This window comes from Ruditapes philippinarum, unplaced genomic scaffold (genome assembly GCF_026571515.1).
Source record: "Ruditapes philippinarum isolate M1 unplaced genomic scaffold, ASM2657151v2 ctg2902_1_1_1_1, whole genome shotgun sequence".
In the NCBI taxonomy this organism is placed as follows: domain Eukaryota; kingdom Metazoa; phylum Mollusca; class Bivalvia; order Venerida; family Veneridae; genus Ruditapes; species Ruditapes philippinarum.
Genome location: NW_026862873.1, coordinates 45,209 through 63,016, shown reverse-complemented (window position 1 = coordinate 63,016; position 17,808 = coordinate 45,209). Strand labels below are relative to the sequence as shown.

General features: G+C 31.1%; 1 protein-coding gene across 1 annotated transcript in view; it reads left to right on the top strand.

Moving 5' to 3' along the window:
* LOC132720451 (uncharacterized) overlaps nucleotides 1-17,271 on the top strand; it is a 45,226-nt gene extending 27,955 nt beyond the window's left edge. The window contains exons 3-5 of the mRNA XM_060704597.1: nucleotides 3,428-3,586; nucleotides 4,175-4,661; nucleotides 6,602-17,271. Of these exons, the coding sequence (XP_060560580.1) occupies nucleotides 3,428-3,586; nucleotides 4,175-4,661; nucleotides 6,602-10,158 (4,203 nt within the window). The 3' untranslated portion in view covers nucleotides 10,159-17,271. The remainder of the gene's footprint in view (nucleotides 1-3,427; nucleotides 3,587-4,174; nucleotides 4,662-6,601) is intronic.
* Nucleotides 17,272-17,808: the final 537 nt, after the last annotated feature.

Genomic DNA, 17,808 nt, shown 5'->3' with positions numbered 1-17,808 from the left:
CTGCAGATTGGTCAAAAGAAAACACTTTCGTTAAATTTTATTTGAAACAAGTAACTCCAAGTGATCTCACTGTGTAGTTCAACGTCGCTGTATAGTTCAACCTAAGAAGACTGAATTTTTTTCTAAATTTTTAAATCAAAGTTTATTCCCGACGGATTTTGTGTGGAATTGATTTTTGAGAAGATTATACGGTTATATTTATACATGTATATATGGGATATACAGAAGTTTTATAAAAGTTTGTTATTGAAGAAGAAGAATGTTTTAAAATAAAAAAGAAGGAGAAAAGAGAGAAGTCTTTTGTTCAGAGAATTGTAATATTTGCAACTTGACTTAAATAACCACCGGTTTATAAGAATCTTACACCGACTGCCGGTACAGACCGGAATATTTGTCGAGTTTCCGCTAAACAGTTACCCGAGAGCTGGATATTCCCGTCTGTACCAACAGCCGATGTTTGATTCTTTTTCTTGCATATTACATGTCAAATATTTTCGGAACAGAAATTATGAAAACTGATATATATATTAGGCACTTTTTTCTTATAGTAGCGTATGAACATACAACTTCATTCATAAAGGAAAATGACGTCATCCTAAGAACGCGATTCATTCATAAAAGGCGGCCGTCAATGACGCCATTTAAAGCACGCGACTTGTCTTACATGAGGGTTTAAGGCAGAGTTTTCCAGCACCGGTGTAAACGGTAGATAATCCTGTCTGAGATGCAAGAAATATATATATTTAAAGACGTTTTCGGGAGTTTTCATATAGACATATAGGCAAAATTAAAACTGTTCAATAGAAAATTTTAAACTTGGCTTGTTGAACAGAAACATTTTAAGCGAAAAAAAAATTGGGGTCACCGTTCTCATTTTTGAGATATCTGCCCTTGAAATGGACTTTTTTGTTAAATTCAAGGGCAGATAATTTACAATGAATGGTAACAAAACAATTTTCTTCCTATTTTCATGAAGCTTATCTTCGTTTTAGTTGATATGCAAAATTTCAAGAACAAACTTAGAGTGGGTAGTTTTTATATCAACTTCTTCTTTTAACCTGTGCTTTTTTCTAAAAAAAATGGACTATTTTTAAGAATTTAAAGTACCTTTATTTTCATTGAAAAAAAATAACAGAAACGATGTAAGGAATTGCATGTTATTATGTATTGTACTCAAAAATAAAAAGAAAAACATAATCCAGAAGTAAAAACAAGAATTCATTTAAGTATGTTTAAGTTATCTGCCCTTGAAATGACCTCAAATAAGTAGAAAAGTCTGATTCAGGGGCAGATAACTCAACAACGAGAACGGTGACCACAATTGTCTTTTCGCTTAAAATGTTTCTGTTATCATATTCTAACAACATGCCAAGTTTAAAAAAAAATCTATTGAACAGTTTTAGTTTTGCCTATATGTCCATATGAAAACTCCCGAAAACCACGGATTTATATTACATGTAATATAAATCCGTGCGAAAACGTCCTAATATGTTCAACCGGCGTTTGCATATTTTACATGTTCAAACGACGTTTGCAAAGAATAACATGGGATTATGTCAAATATAACTTTGCTAATGGAATTATAAATGAGTTAGGGACGGGAATGGCATTTTAAAAGACATATCCTCTATTATTTTACCTCAACATGTATTTCCAGTGAAAAAATTGATTGGAAAAAGTAAAACCTATCGGCGTTTGCCTTGCGAAAAGAACATTTGTGCCGAAGTGTTCTAAAAACTACTAAAGTCTAGTAATGACTACTCATATCAAATAAAAGCTTAATTTACGCCGGGTCCTACGATCTATGTCTTATTTTTGTGCTCGCAGTGGAAAAAAAGATATCTGCAAATAATTACCTGAAATTGGGTCCGGCGTTTGCATTTGTGGTCACGTGACAAAACTTGTTCATCCAGGGTGTATATTTCTTGTCAGATTTGCATTAAAATGCAGTATTTGTTGGCGATTTCTAACGTCATGTTTCTGTTGTGAAAGTTAAAACCTACGAATAGTTTTAGCTCACGAACATCGCATCCGAAATAAGAAGGGTAACATATTTTTGAATCCCATCGGGCCTGGGTAATTTAATTATTTTCAAATAGACGTGATACATACTAATAGACAGGATTCAGACAACTACAAAATTATGTCAATTAAACATTAGCGAAGAACCACTGTTTTAGTCTTCTAGCTAGTGTCCCCGTTCCCCTACGACACGTTGCGGTATACAAGATACACGCTTGATTGAACAGCTATCTAATCAAATCACTTCATTGCTCTTTTTCTCTTAAAGAAATATAAAATACGACAGTGTATCATGGTAATTATATAATTATATAAATCTTTGTGTGTTAGAATTTATAAAGCGGATACTAAAATTTCACTTCAAATGATTTTGATTATTTCAAATAATGGTTTGCTAGTAAAATTGCCTTTTTGACACCAACTTTGTTTTCATTTTTCATTTTAATGATAACATTTAGCTATTGATCAGTAAGTAAATAAGACGCGCCTATAATATAACGCTAACATTTAGGGCGTCGTAACGATATGTTTACACATAAAGCAAATGACGTCACGTCGAAATATATGCACGGCCATGCAATATCGTATTTTACGGAACCGCAAAGGCGGCACGGGTATGTAATAAAGGCAGTTTTCATTGTCGAAAAATAGTTTAAAAAGTCTTGAATGGTATAGAAAAGAATCCATTTTGAGAATCTTTGAGAGAAGTAAAATGTCCAATTTGACGACCATGTTGGAAATGTCGTGTCATGAATCATATGGCCTCTTACTATATAAGGAAACAATGTTTTTGCAAACAAAAATTATGACATACTGCATCTTTATTCATACTTTTCGATGTCCTTGCATATATAGTGGGGCATATGTGTCTTTCTGACGCATTTCTAGCCATAAACCTATCATGTATGCAAGTACAAATAATTTTGTAAGAAAACAAAGCGTAATGAATTTGTGAGAATTAACAATAAAGAAAACAAATTTAATCTTGATCTGAAACCTTTCATGCTTCTGAACATGGGATTTGGTTTCTCAATAAAATATATGTTTATGTTCATGATTGTTGTGAAAAGATATCCTGTTATAAAGTATTCTCAAAAATATGCTACCCTTTGAAACAATAAATATTCGATGAAGTGACATGGGTAAGAAATACGTGTAAAAGGAAATACACAGTAGCATAGCATCCTAAAGGCTCCGACATTTTTCAAAAGCAGTGAAAAATATATTTTTGTCTACCTTTTTTTCTGATAATTCCTTCCGTCCTTCCACCTCTGGCAATCTAGAGCAACTAAAATAAATTTTGGACTGTATACTATCTAACCCAAAATAAATTGGCCCATACATCAGTTAAGATAAAGCTACGCCCCTTATGTAGAACATATATGTTTTGTTTTTATATTCACAGGGTAGAGACATTGGTAAAGTTGTTCGACACGCCCCTATTCTGGAAGTGGATGATAAAGATTTAAAGCAATATTTCATTTACCTTGATAATCTTCTGTCAGATACTGGACACTTGATTTCCGATAATAATGCAAAGTTAGCACGGAAAAGATTATCTGAAGTTTGTAAAACTTATTATGTATTCAGTAACATAGTTTAAATCAAGTTAGAAGTTACTATTATCAGTACACAGTTTATCTAGTTTTGTACATGAAATTGGATGTACCATTTTGTGACGTTTAATTTATGACGAAATGCATGTCATGCACTTTGTGATTGAAAGTTGTTTTATATTAGGAAAGTCTGATCATATTTCTCACTGCAAAAATGCTAATGTTATTTTAACTGGCAAAATACCGAAAAGCATGAACAAAATGTTACTACCGGACTTAAGTAATGTACTTCATACCCTTAAATGCTATTTTAATTATAGAACATAAAGCTTAATTTCAAAGTTATTATTCAAATGTTTAACTAAGACTTAGTCATAATAAATAAACTTATCCATTGATTAAAGCTTGCATCTTTTGAATGTTAATTTACTTAGAAAAGTTTGAAAGAAGATAACCACTATTATATTCAGCACATTTGCATAAAAAGTCCTAAACTTGAGTGTAAATTCGTTGTTGTTTTAAAATGTTAGATTATGATAGGCTACATTTGGGTGAAATCAAACTGTCAATTACAAAATGTTGATATTTAACTTCAGCTACAGAACGATACATTACTCATTGGTAAAGATGATGTGCGGAAAGTGCTTGATGATGTTGCAAAGATAGCACAAGACAAAATTAAGGCACAATGTGATGAATTCAATCGAGATGCAGAAAAAAGAAAATTAAACCTGATAGAAACAACTCAGAAATCTTTAGAAACATTGGAAAATAAAGAAAAAATAACATTAGCTGAACTTGGTAAGGTGTTAAAATCAAGCATTGATGAAATTGAGAAGCTTACAAAAGATTCTCTTCAAAAAATAAACACGGAAACTGATAAAGCAGTAAAAAAAATGAAAATCGAATCTGAAAGTGGTATAAGTTTGATACATAAAGCCACAGATGAAAGTGGATATAAGATTTTAAAGGAATCTAAGGCTGCCATGGATCAAGTCAAACAAACAGCTAGTGAAGAGTTGAAAAGCATTTCAGCAGCAAATAAACAGAAAGAGGAAGACGACTATGCAGCAGCAAAAAAGAGTGAGAATAAATATTTTTTTTACAAAGGTTCAAATATTACCAATTAATTTCCAGATGTTTTATTCATGTGATTTCCCAATGTAATTCATTATTGGATCTGGTCAATTGAGCCTCTTTTCTCCAAGTCAGAAATCAAATCAAATTGCATTCTATCTAGCCCCATTTTCTGTTTTCATTTTGCATGTCAAAAAAACAAATTCCATTTGTACCCAAATGTAAGACAAGTCATCCTTTTTACATATTTGAGACAATTTTTGAATATTATGTGTAATGGTGTCATCAACTGCATTCATACGTATACCAAAGGGGATGGATGGAGACATAAAAGAAAAAGCTGGTCGATTGGCCTGTCAGTTTTATGGTTTCTGAATGAGAACACTTAAATGAGATAATAGATTGTTCTGTTATTCATAAAATATTGGTCGAGTTTAAATTTTGCTGATTGAAGTTCATTACTTTTTGACATAGTTAAAGATACAGGAGGGGATATGAAAGCTCTAGTTTACTTTTAATGTAATATAGAAACAATAGTCTTTGAGCGTTTTCTTAAACTTAATGTGTTTTTCCTTCAAAATCGGTGGTGTGAAATAAAGAAGGTTATTATATTTTGTTGACTACAATTTGAATTCCATTGGACATGTTCAGAGCTGCAAAACTTTGCTTTATGAAACAGTTAGATAAGTGTTTTAATTTTATGCTTTAACTCTACAGTAAAATTTTTGTTAATTATTGTATAAAATATTTTTTGTGACAAAAAAATCACACACGCACGCACGCGCGCGCTCGCTCGCTCGCGCACACACAATACACACACACACACGCACGCACGCACGCACAGCAGCTTAAATTATTACACTTAATTATTATTATATTAAGCATATAAACTGAAATATTAAAACATACACCAAGAAACTACAAGAGACCAAGAGCTTAAGTAGTTGACATGTAGCATTGCCTAGTGTACTTCGTTTTTTACAAACATGGTCCATCTTTGACTAATTTAGTTAACATAGACTTATATCGAAAATATATGTCTTAGATATCTTCTCATCTCTTAAAATTCTAATATAAAAGTCTGGAAACAAAGTGATCCCTCGGAAGCATTAATCACGACAAAATTACAAGAGATTTGCTGACTCGGTTTGATTGAGTCTGTACATGAGGGATATAAGTCTCCATTGTGAATCTACTTTTCCCAAAGCTTAGCTATATTTCATGTTGCGTTGCTTTGTTGGCCTCTAAAATATATAAATCATGTCCTGGCTCTTTAAAACGTTCTTTGTCATAATTTTCATGTCCAGGTAGTAGATATTTTGCTTTTACATATAACATCACACAGAGTTCCTTTGCAAAAGGAATGTAAATCATGCCCTTGAGGTCAATGTTGGCAAATCACCGGGTTAGATTGAAAAAAGAGAACACGTTACAATCTTTTTGTGTAAACTACAATGCTTACAACTTGAATATATAGCATGTAGTATAGCCTAGTGGACCTCTTAAACATATATTTGAATCACACCCCTGTGTTTAAAGAATTACCAGTACTGAATCTCTTAGATTTTTTCATGTATACGGAAATAACATTTAAAAATCGACTACTTTGATAATACAATGTTGTACAGCTATAAAAGTTTTACTTAATTTTCGAATTGACAACAAATTCTTTCTTACTACATAATTATATATTTGTTTAACAACGAATTGTGTCAATCAAAACATGCATTACAAATTAAGTTACAAGCATTATGATGTGCTTCTTAATTTGAAAAATAATGAATGAAGAAGTGAAATAAATGAATGAATGAATGCAGAAAGGAATAAATGAGTGATAGGAGAAACGTAGGAACGCACAACAAATATATAAATAAATTAAAAATAAATTATAATGATCTTGATGTATTTGCATTTAAATTCATTTAAATTTATGTTTTCTTTTCCAGCTTTGCAGTCAGAACTCATTGTATTCTACAGAGAAAGCTGCAGTACGATTAACATCTGTCCTGGTTTAGATGAAGTTGATGCTTCTTTAAATGATATCTATATTCCGCCTTATCCTTTGTATTCAAAGGAAACAGACACACTGAAAAAAGTGGCCAAACAGTCTACAGAAAAGAAGGAAACACGAAAAGGTTTTCCGTTTGTAACGATGTTTCAGGAACAGGAGGAAACACCAGATGGAAAACCTGTGAATTCGCTACAAGAGATATTTTACAAACAATCAAAAGCTTGCAGTGATATATATTTGACAGCAGAACCTGGACTTGGTAAAACATCCTTTGTGAAGTGGCTGTCATTAAACTGGTGTCACGCACGTGACCCTGTTAAAGAAGATGACCACTATTTTGACCATGAAGAGGTAAGTCAATTGAAACAATTTGATTTTGTTTTTGTTATTTTTCTCAGGGAAGTGAATGATCAAAATATTAATGTAGATTCTATGATACGAAATACTATATTAACTGCTTTAGGTAGACAAAACGAATATACAATTGAGATGATAGAGAGAGTGATGTGTGAAGAAAGATGCCTGATTGTTTTAGATGGACTTGATGAATGGAATGTATCTGGTATACCTAAAAGACCAAAACGACCAAGTTGTACATACATCACAACATCAAGGCCGTGGAAATTTTGCACAATTTCCCTTAATTCAAAACAAATTGACCAGCATGTATGTATTGAAAATGTCCAGAAATTTTGCAAAGAAAAGTTCATTTCGAGCCTTATGACAATGTATGAGAAAAGAAAATGTTTGAGGGATGATATTTCAGACATCCCCAAAGCATGTGAAGAATTTATTAAAGTACTTGACGACAAAAAGGTTTTACATTTCTATGGGACACCAGTCATTTTAGCACAGTTAGTGTATTTATGGAATATGGAAAAAAGTATTGGAAACTCACAGTTTGAGATTTATAGTGATATGGCAGATGCTATATTTAGCAGAGCTCAGTATAAATGTGATCTTAGTAAATTAAAATACACAAGATCTTCACAAATAAATTACTTCCAAGAATCACTTTGTGAGACATACTATGATCTGATGATAAGACTTGGGAAATTGGCATTTAATATGTTATTTTCTGGGGAAAAAGGTTCATCACTAGTGTTTGATGAAGTTGTTACTGAAAAATGCCTCTCAGGAGAGGACAGCAATATTATAGCTGGTGAAATGTTAGGTACCTGTTTAAAGACGGGTTTGCTGTCAAAACAACCAGTTTATGTAAAATCAAGGAGAAAGAAATATACTTATTCATTTCAACATAAAACTATGCAAGAATACTTTGCCGCATTGTATATTCAGGCAGAGTATGACACAAATCTTGAGGTTATGATAGTTAAAAAATGTAATGAAGTTTCGAAAATTCTAGAGATGGGAACAGTTTTCATGTTCCTAAGCGGAGTCAATCCAAATATAGCAGGCAATGTATTTCAATCATTACAAGGTACAATAAATGAAGAAAAAACAATACAAGAGTATAGATGCAAGTTTTCGCTTCTTGGGGCTTTTGAAATTCAGGCAATTCAGAATATGAAAGTAAACTGTGCTTTAGAGGGTAGAAACAATGGAAGTGAAGAATTTCATCTACATTTAGAAGATGTCATCATTGTTCAGTCAATTCAAGACGATAAATACTTTGATGCATTGAAAATTCTTGTTCGACAGAATGCTTTGAACTTGAAATCCTTCATGCTTGAAGGCAAAGAAATAGCTGAACATGTATGGACATATTTTGGAATACAAGAAATGCCATCTCTGTGTACCTTAAATGTTGGTTTTAGTCTATTTATTCCATCTAATCCTGGTAGACTTTCTTTTGGAATAGTTGATCATGTTGCTGAGTCAATTTCAAAACAGCTTCAATCATTGTATATTTCATCTGATTTACCTGAAACAGATTGTTTGTTGGAGAAATTCCTTTATTTTGTCAAGCAGCAAACTCTTTTGAGACAAATGTTTTTGAAATTCTGTACAAATGATAATATTCCAAAGCTTTCATTATGTACAATGGATATGAATGCATATTTGCAGGAAGTTTCTCTAGAAAATGTACCTTTATCGCAGCTACAGCTGAGTGAACACTTACAGCAGCTAACACTAGCAAATGTACCTACATTATCAAACTTACAACTGAATGAACACTTACAACAGCTCAAGCTAAAAAATGTACATTTATCACAGCTACAGCTGAATGAACACTTACATGAGCTAACACTAGAAAATGTACCTGCATTATCACATATACAGCTGAATGAGCACTTGCAGACGTTATCAATGGAACATGTACCTACCTTATCACAGCTACAACTGAATGAACATTTACATAAGCTTAAACTGAAACAATTGCCTTTATCACAGCTCCAGCTAAATAAACACTTACATCACCTAACACTAGAAAACGTACCTTTAACAGAGCTAAAACTGAATGAATACTTACAGAAGGCAACACTAGAAAATGTACCTACCTTATTATCACAGCTACAATTGAATGCACACTTACAGCAGCTCAAGCTAAAAAATATACCTTTAACGCTGCTACAGCTGAATGAACACTTACATGAGCTAACCCTAGAAAATGTACCTTTATCGCAGCTACAACTGAATAGACACTTACAACAGCTTGAGCTGAAAAAAATACCTTTATTGCAGCTACAGCTTAATGAACACTTACATCAGCTTACAATTCAAAATGTACCTATATCACAGCAACAAATGTGTGAAGATGTAAATGGGAGAATCCTTTCTTATGTATCACCGGAAAATGTTGAAAACATTACCGGTAGTTTGAATTCATTTCCGAGAAATGTCGAAAGTATAGATATTACTGGTAGTTTAAATTCTCTAGAAAAATGTTCTTTGGAATGTTTACCTGGTGCCGCCTTTACAGCAGTACTCAACTGTCTTCATGTAGAGTCCAAACTGAGGACACTGTCATGTAAACGTCTTGTGTCTGCTCCTTTTGTGTTGTTTTCAACTCTTCCAAAACTCAGTCATTTACAAATGATCTCATTGTCATCAATGGATCTTTCTGAAAATCTCCTTGAACTTCCATGCTCTGATGGTTTTGACTTTTACCTTTGCGATGTTACTCTGACGAATATAGCATTATACAAATTATTAAGTTCCAAACATAATCATAATGTGAGAGTGGAATTCCAGGGTGTTGATGTGAAAGATAATACTCTTGAATATGAATTAGAGACATCAGAACAAGATGGTTCGAAAACAACAGAGTCATGTAGCTCAAGTAGTAACATAATCAAAATTGTATTTCTGTACGTAAAGATTAGCAATAAATCTTTTCTACGTTTTGTTAAATTAGTTGAGAAATATAATGGCAAAGTAAATTTAAGCATAGTACTTCTCAAATATGCAGAGATTGATGCAAATTACAGGGAGGGAATAGAGTATGCCAAATCTTTAAATTCTTTCATTGTTACTAAAGGTCGTTATATTGGAATGGTGGACACAGTTGAAATTATCAAAATTGTTTAGCGTGTTAATGAGGTTTGTTAGATTTGAGCAGACATAGGACAAATGTTGTTGTTTTTTAATCCATTACAAACATTGAGCACATAGTTTTGTAAATAGAAAAAAGATGGCTCCTTGGCAAAAGACATTTCATTCAGTGAAACATGCACATTATAGAATCTGTTGCAATTACATGTATCTTTTTAAACCTTCTTAGACGAGTAAGTTTTTGTTCATTATTTTAAAATCAGTTTAACAAAGTAAGAACTCATATAAGTATCATATTTTCAAGATGCAAAACGCAATGTTATAGATAACATGAATGTTTATAAAGAGAAAAATACCGTTATTTCTCCAATTAATGTCTTGGGCGGCTTAACACATAAAATCACTTCAAATGTATTCAATAATTGACACAGTCCACTTTTAATTGTCTAAAAAAACATTAACTGACCCATGATTAGGTTCATTTATCACGTGGCAGAAACAGGTCAAAGAAAGGTTTAAAATTGGTGGGGTATGGTTTCTTACATTTTGAGATAAAACAAGCATTTAGCTTGTAGGATTAGTACGCTGAATATGTAAATCAGTAGGAAAACATACTTTATGACTTTTATTACATATTATCAAGAGTTTTCTTGTACCTGCAAAGAGCCCTTCTGATGTTGGGGAAATGTTTTGAAGTCCAAAATCGTAGGATAAATGTTGTTTGAAGTTTGAATATAAGTATTCTTTAAGGCAAACGACTCAACTTTGTTTTAATTATTAAGGCATACAACTCGACTTTGTTTCAATTATTTGCCCATTAGGATAGTTGTACCTTTAGGATGTTAACTGTTTACAGATTTTTCACTGAAATAATGACATCATGGATATCATATTCGATAATGGTCTTCTCGTTTGTTCTTACAAGTTATACAATTTCACATTCTTTATCTTTAACACATTTCACTGATTTTTGTCAAATCACGGCTGTTGTAACAGCGACAGAAAAAGAGACCATTTAAGATAAATTATAACAAGAAATGTCTTTGAAAAGATATTCAGCCGTCAAGAATTTGGTTTAACCGTTGCTTTGAAGTTAATACGAATTCCAGTGGTATAAAGAAATTGGTAGCCGTAGTGAGTATCAAGTAGAACCATGTAAAGATATTATAAGGATATATTGAGGATCAAAGAAACATGAAAAATATAAGAAGTTTTCCATTTTTAGCTCCGATTGAAGAAAACAATACATGCAAGTTTGTTACGAAAAATCATAGAAGTAATTCCTCACTGTAGTTTTAGAGCAAATGCTCACTATTGAGGGACAAAAATCATCATCTACCTTTAGTTATCTTTAAAGCATATCTTTACCAATAGTTGCATCTGAAAATTGTACTGCTGACTATGATGAGTGTGTCATATTGAAATGGTTAGCGTTCGTGTAATATTGCACTGAAACATAGTGCAGATGTGTTAGTCTGAAAAGTTGCATTGATGAATAAGTCTGACTTTTGACTGTGTCTGAAATATTGTAGTTATGAGTGTGTTTGCAAAATGTGTACTAATGATTGCAAGCGCATGGAATACTGTACTGCCGACTTTTGCAAGACAAACGTTCGTACATCTGAAATATTGTATTGAAAAGTGAGTCTGAAATATTGTACTGATGAGTGAGTCTGAAATATTTTACGGGTGAGTGTGTGAAATATTGGACGGCTGAAGATATCTGAAAAATTGCACTGCTGAGTGTGTCTGAAAAAGTAAACATTATTTCATTTTATCTTATTTGTTTATGAAATATTTATAATATATCAATGATATAAGTCATATCACACTGTTATTCAATAATAGTATTTCTTGTAATAACAGTGTTGTATATATCTATGGTTATTATAATTATTTCCCTTAAGTGCATTATACTTTTGTCACTTGTTAGTGTTCAATTGAATTAGCATTCACCTTTATAGAAATTTTGGTTTATGATTATATTTTTTGATATATTTCCATTCTTATCTTCTTAATTGCAACTTATGAATTAGACAGGTGTTTGGCAGAATTAGGTTTCACTCTGTTTACAATTTAAATTAACAATATCATTGTCACAACAAAAAGGGCATATACTTTCATTTATACGCAAGCACTCCTTGTTTTTAGAGATTTGTGTTTTAGATTTATATAGTTTATTTGTTACTCATTACTGTTAACATCAATATGTAATGATAATTCAAACTGCCTGATTTTTTTTCACTATTTATCAAATCAATTCACTATTCTTTTTAAGTTATAACCATGCTTTATACGAAAATCAGTATTTTTCCACCTTTTTCTAAAATAATAAGAAATAAACTAATTAAAATTATTCTTTCAAAATAATTATGATAATTTATAGAAGGTAGTTTACTAAGATGTGGATACTGTTTAGTCATGTGAAAACATAAGTGTATATATATATATTGCTTGCAAGGTAACATATGATAGTTCACTAGTTTACTATTAAGATAATTTACTAAATTACTATTGATATAGTTCACTACATTATCATTGTGTTAGTGCACTGCATTACTATTGTGATAGTTCAGTATATTACTATTGCGATAGTTCAGTACATTACTATTGTGAAAGTTAACTACCTTAATATTGTGATAGTTCACTACATTACTATTGTGATAGTTCAGTACATAACTATTGTGATAGTTCACTACATTACTATTGTGATAGTTCAGTACATTATTATATTGATAGTTCACTGCATTACTATTGTGAAAGTTCACTACATAACTATTGTGATAGTTCACTACATTACTATTGTAATAGTTCGGTACATTACTACTGTGATAGTTCACTGTATTACTGTGGTGAAAGGTCAGTACATTACTTTTGAGATAGTTCATTACATAAATATTGTGATAGTTCACAGGTCAGTACATTACTTTTGAGATAGTTCATTACATAACTATTGTGATAGTTCACTACATTATTATTGTGATAGTTCAGTACATTACTATTGTGATAGTTCAGTACATTACTATTGTGATAGTTCAGTACATTACTATTGTGATAGTTCAGTACATTACCATTGTGATAGTTCACTACATTAGTATTGTGTTAGTTCACTACCTTAATATTGTGATAGTTTTCTTCATTACTATTGTGATAGTTCATTACATAACTATTGTGATAGTTTACTGCATTTCCATTGTGATAGTTCAATATATTACTATTGTAATAGGTTATTACATGACTATTGTTGTATATGTCAGTCTTTACTACATTAAGTTAGTATGCCAATCATTTAGAGGATATTAAAGTTGTTTTTTTTCTATAAATACAGGATTTATTTTCATCGAGTGGTATGAAAAAAATAATTCTCGAGTGGCAATAGCCACAAGGGAAATATGATAATTTTCATATCAAGTTTTTTCACACGCCTCTATCCAAACGATACATTCGAGGGTGCGAGAGGCGGATGTGCGCCCTTCAGTGTGGGGGTTTGAAGGGGGACGGCAGTCCCCTACCGCCAAGAAAATTTTGGACTTGCGAGAGGCTAAAAATGACCCCATGTCGATCATAAGGTAACGTGTAACCAACGCTGAAAAGCCTTTGACTCTATCTCAATCCATTGAGAAGTTTCAGCACTTTGAAATCAATTTCGATGAGACAAATCAACGCAAAATATATAGTAATGTCTGGCAATTTTGTTGCAATGGTTACAGAAAATTTAAGACTGAGGTTTTATTGTTTTATAGTAAATTTGAACGTGTAACGGGAGACTTTTCAATGAAAACAGCCATTTTTCACAAAATGCTCATGTGGTAATGGGTTAAGGAAGAATTTTCTTTTAATTTCGTGTATTGGATGAATTGAGAAGAAAGTAGTCCTGTAAGACACCAGTGAAAATACGGAAAATATGTTTCACTGCAGTGAAAAATAAATGTCTACAGTGAAAATACTGAAATAAAAAATATGCATTTTATTTCCCTAATAAGTATATAAAAAAATTGTGTTTTATATTTATGTCATGTTTAATATAGAACATTAGACGGACCATATTATACTGTTTCTCTATAGATATCCCTGTTTTGACCAATATATGTACATATTCTGAATATTTACTAGGTATGTACACTTTTTATTATGGCTTTGTAAAATATCCTGATTTAGTTTTAGGTAAACTGTTTGTTGTCGAGAAAAGAACTGCATGTTTTTGTACCTCATATGCAATCTGGAAAGACATAACTTTTTTGTTTATTTGGTTTTGTGCTTATCAAAAGATATGTTAGGTAAATATTATCTTTTATATTTAATATATCAGGAGATTGTTACTGTATAGTTTATATTTGTTTTTACTTATTATTTCACCAAAATATTGTTCTATTTCTGATCAAAATTTCTTGTATTTGAATTGTTTCTAGTAGTGTCATATTGCATTTGTGTATTTGTTAAAGTACTTGTAGAATAATGTACATACATTTGTTATGCATGTTACTATATTAATTGATCATTGTATAGTTTTTCTGTTATATAATTATGTTATGTCAGTTTTCTTGTAATATAGACTGTAGCAACAAAATTTTATGAATATAAATTTTTGTAAAATTAATCAAATTATGTTGAAGAAAGTCATTTGGTACAATGTGAAGAATAAAAATTTTGTATAAGATGTTCGTTTAAAAATATAAATCACCCATTCAAGAAATGGGATATGTTGATTTACTTGTCGTCCATCTGAACAACTAGCCATCTATGGACACAGCATTGTGTGCCTTTTTTCTCTCCGAAACTGCTCAACCAAAATTTGATAACAATTGGATAAATCTAAAGAAGTTTTACATGTGAATATTGTAAGGAATTCAAGCAAGACTTTATAAATGATATTGACCTTCATGGTAAAATCCTTGAATCCTGCTTATTTTTTTTTCAATAACTTTATTTATAATTGATGTATGTCATTCATTCTTGTTCATAAGAACCCTTTAAGCAGATTAATAAACTGAACATGAAACAAATCAGAAAGTTAGCAATTGATGTAAGATTTTTATGTAGGCTAGGATTATTCTTTACCTCTAAACTTTTTTTTTTAAATGGCTGAATATAATGCAATTAAAGCTTTATTTCAGTAATTAAGGATCTTTATTATCATCATTAGAACATTTAATGCCTATGTCAGAAACTGTATTTTTCAAAATTTCTGATGTAAAGATTGATAGCATCCATTTTATTGTATGGGTTAGAAATTATGGTACTTGATTATATCTATGAAATAGAAAAAGTTTATTTATATGCATGTAAAAAATTCATGCAAGCACCCTTTAGGTCATTTAATGTAGCTTTCATTGGTCTTTTGAAAGATCACCAATGTTAGTTTTAACTATTAAACGTAATAATTCCTAGTGAAAAATGTAAGATTGTAGATATGTCAAAAAATGTTATAAAATGTTGTTATATTATGATCGTATAGAATATCAAAATTGGACTTGAAAGGCTTAGTTAAATTTACATAAAATTTTGTTTTGGAAATGCTTGTGAAAATTAATATCTTACCAAGAAAAAACTATTTATAAACAGCTACACAATAATAAAAGTCCAATACTTACAGGTTTGGACAGTAGACTGTGATACAAAGTTATTATCTTATGTTAATTTTAAATCTGTCTTTTGGTATGAACGTTATCTTGATATAAGTGATATTTAAATGAGGTTTAGATATGCTTTAGTTTCTATAAGATTATAATCACATCCTCTTATGATCGATAAAGGTAGACATACTTGAATGTGTAGACCGTGATTTAAGATTCTGTTTTTCTTGTGTTGATCAAATAGAAAATGAATATCATTTTATTTTAATTGATCCACTGTGCCAATGCATAATGGATCCACATATATTATGACAATCCGACATTGAATAAATGTAATGTGTTGTTGTCTTTGAGAAATGATTAAACTATAAAAGGACTTGCTATATGTTCATATATTATGCTCTTAAACACAGTTCAACTTTTATGTCATAGATATCTAAACTTGATACTTCTTATTTAAGTTTTATGCTATATTTGTTTTTGTATGACTAATATCCTTGCTTCTATGTAAACTTTTAAATTTGCATATAATGTAAAATGTTAAGGGGAAATTAATTCTATATATTTTGATCATGAGTGTATTGATGTATGTATATATGTTTTTTATGTATATTGTTGGTGTATGGGCTGGTGGCCTAAACATCCTATTAAAGTATTGAATTGAATTGAGGTCAATTCACATTCTAAAATAGTTGGTATGTAGCATTATCAAGTGGACCTTGTTGTCTAAATTAGCTTTATTCCGGGGGTCATTTAGGTTATTTGATAAGCTCTATTTATATTCTTTTGCCGGATTCATGAAACTTTAGATAGATCAATTAACATTCAAGAAGGAGATGCTCTTTGAACAAATAAGATTTTAATAAGAACTAAAGGTCACCCAAGACAGACAGCAAAATTAATCAAAAGTGTTGCAGACTTGTTTGAATTCGTAAGTATGGATTTGATATTCACTGAAATTGAAAACTATTAGCTTGACTATTCAAAGTACTCAAGGTCAATACTTGAATAACTTCATTTATCATCAAATACAGCTTAACACTTGTGAGATCATAATGTCTGGTCTCTATCCTTGATTTATGGCCTTTTTGAACTTTTGAAAAATCCTTGTAAAAATTTGTATGCAACCTACTGAATTATTCACTTAAGAAATAAAGCAAAACCTGCTTCTTATTTCTTACGTGAGGTTTCTGAACCCTTAGTGATGTTTTACACTTACAAATGTCTTTGTTACTATGATCATATTGCAGGTCACTAATCAAGACTTAAAACCAAGTAATGATATTGAAATGAAATATTTCGGTTAATTTCAACATTATCAGGGCTCTTTTTATCCTTTGTGCACTGTTCTACTGACCTGACGGCTTTTTTCATTTTAGGCTATATATATTTATTTACATGTTGTTTATGTGTCTGTTAATGAAAAGTGTTGGTGAATTAAATAATATGCGCACTAATATTAATCAATGGTCTTGCAACTGATAAATGTGGTGTAGCAATATCTATGATAATTGTTTTGTGATATTTACTTCACTAAAACAATATGATTATGTTCTAATTCATAAATAAATCTAGTTAATACAATTTGTATTTTGTCATTTATACACTGGTGAAATCAAATATGTTAGTTTTTTCAAGCATGTAAGTTGATTGCATCAACACATCTATAGGTATGTCATTTAGCCTATGTGTCCCTTAAAACACAATTTGCAATTTGAGCAAGTAAGAAGTGTACTTAAGAAATCTCAAAATAAAAGTCGCTAAAATCGGAGTTTAAAAAACAGAAGAAAAAAAGATATTATTTTAAAAAGCTCACATCCTATCATGGAAAAATGCCACAATAATTTGTTCTTCAGCCAAGATCCTTGGCAGAAACAGTTTTTGCTACAAAATAGCCTGCGACACATAGGTATCACTAAAATGCCGTTGTGTGTTCGTCCATTCGTCTGACACAAACCTTTCCAGACTACTTCTAAAAAACTACTGGTATAATATCTTCCAAACATTACATGAATGAACGGTATCAAGTTTAGTTGTGCGGCAATTTCCAGTTAAAAGATTTATGTCAGAGTTATGGCCCTTAAATGATTTTATTTCTGACGTTTGTTTTGAC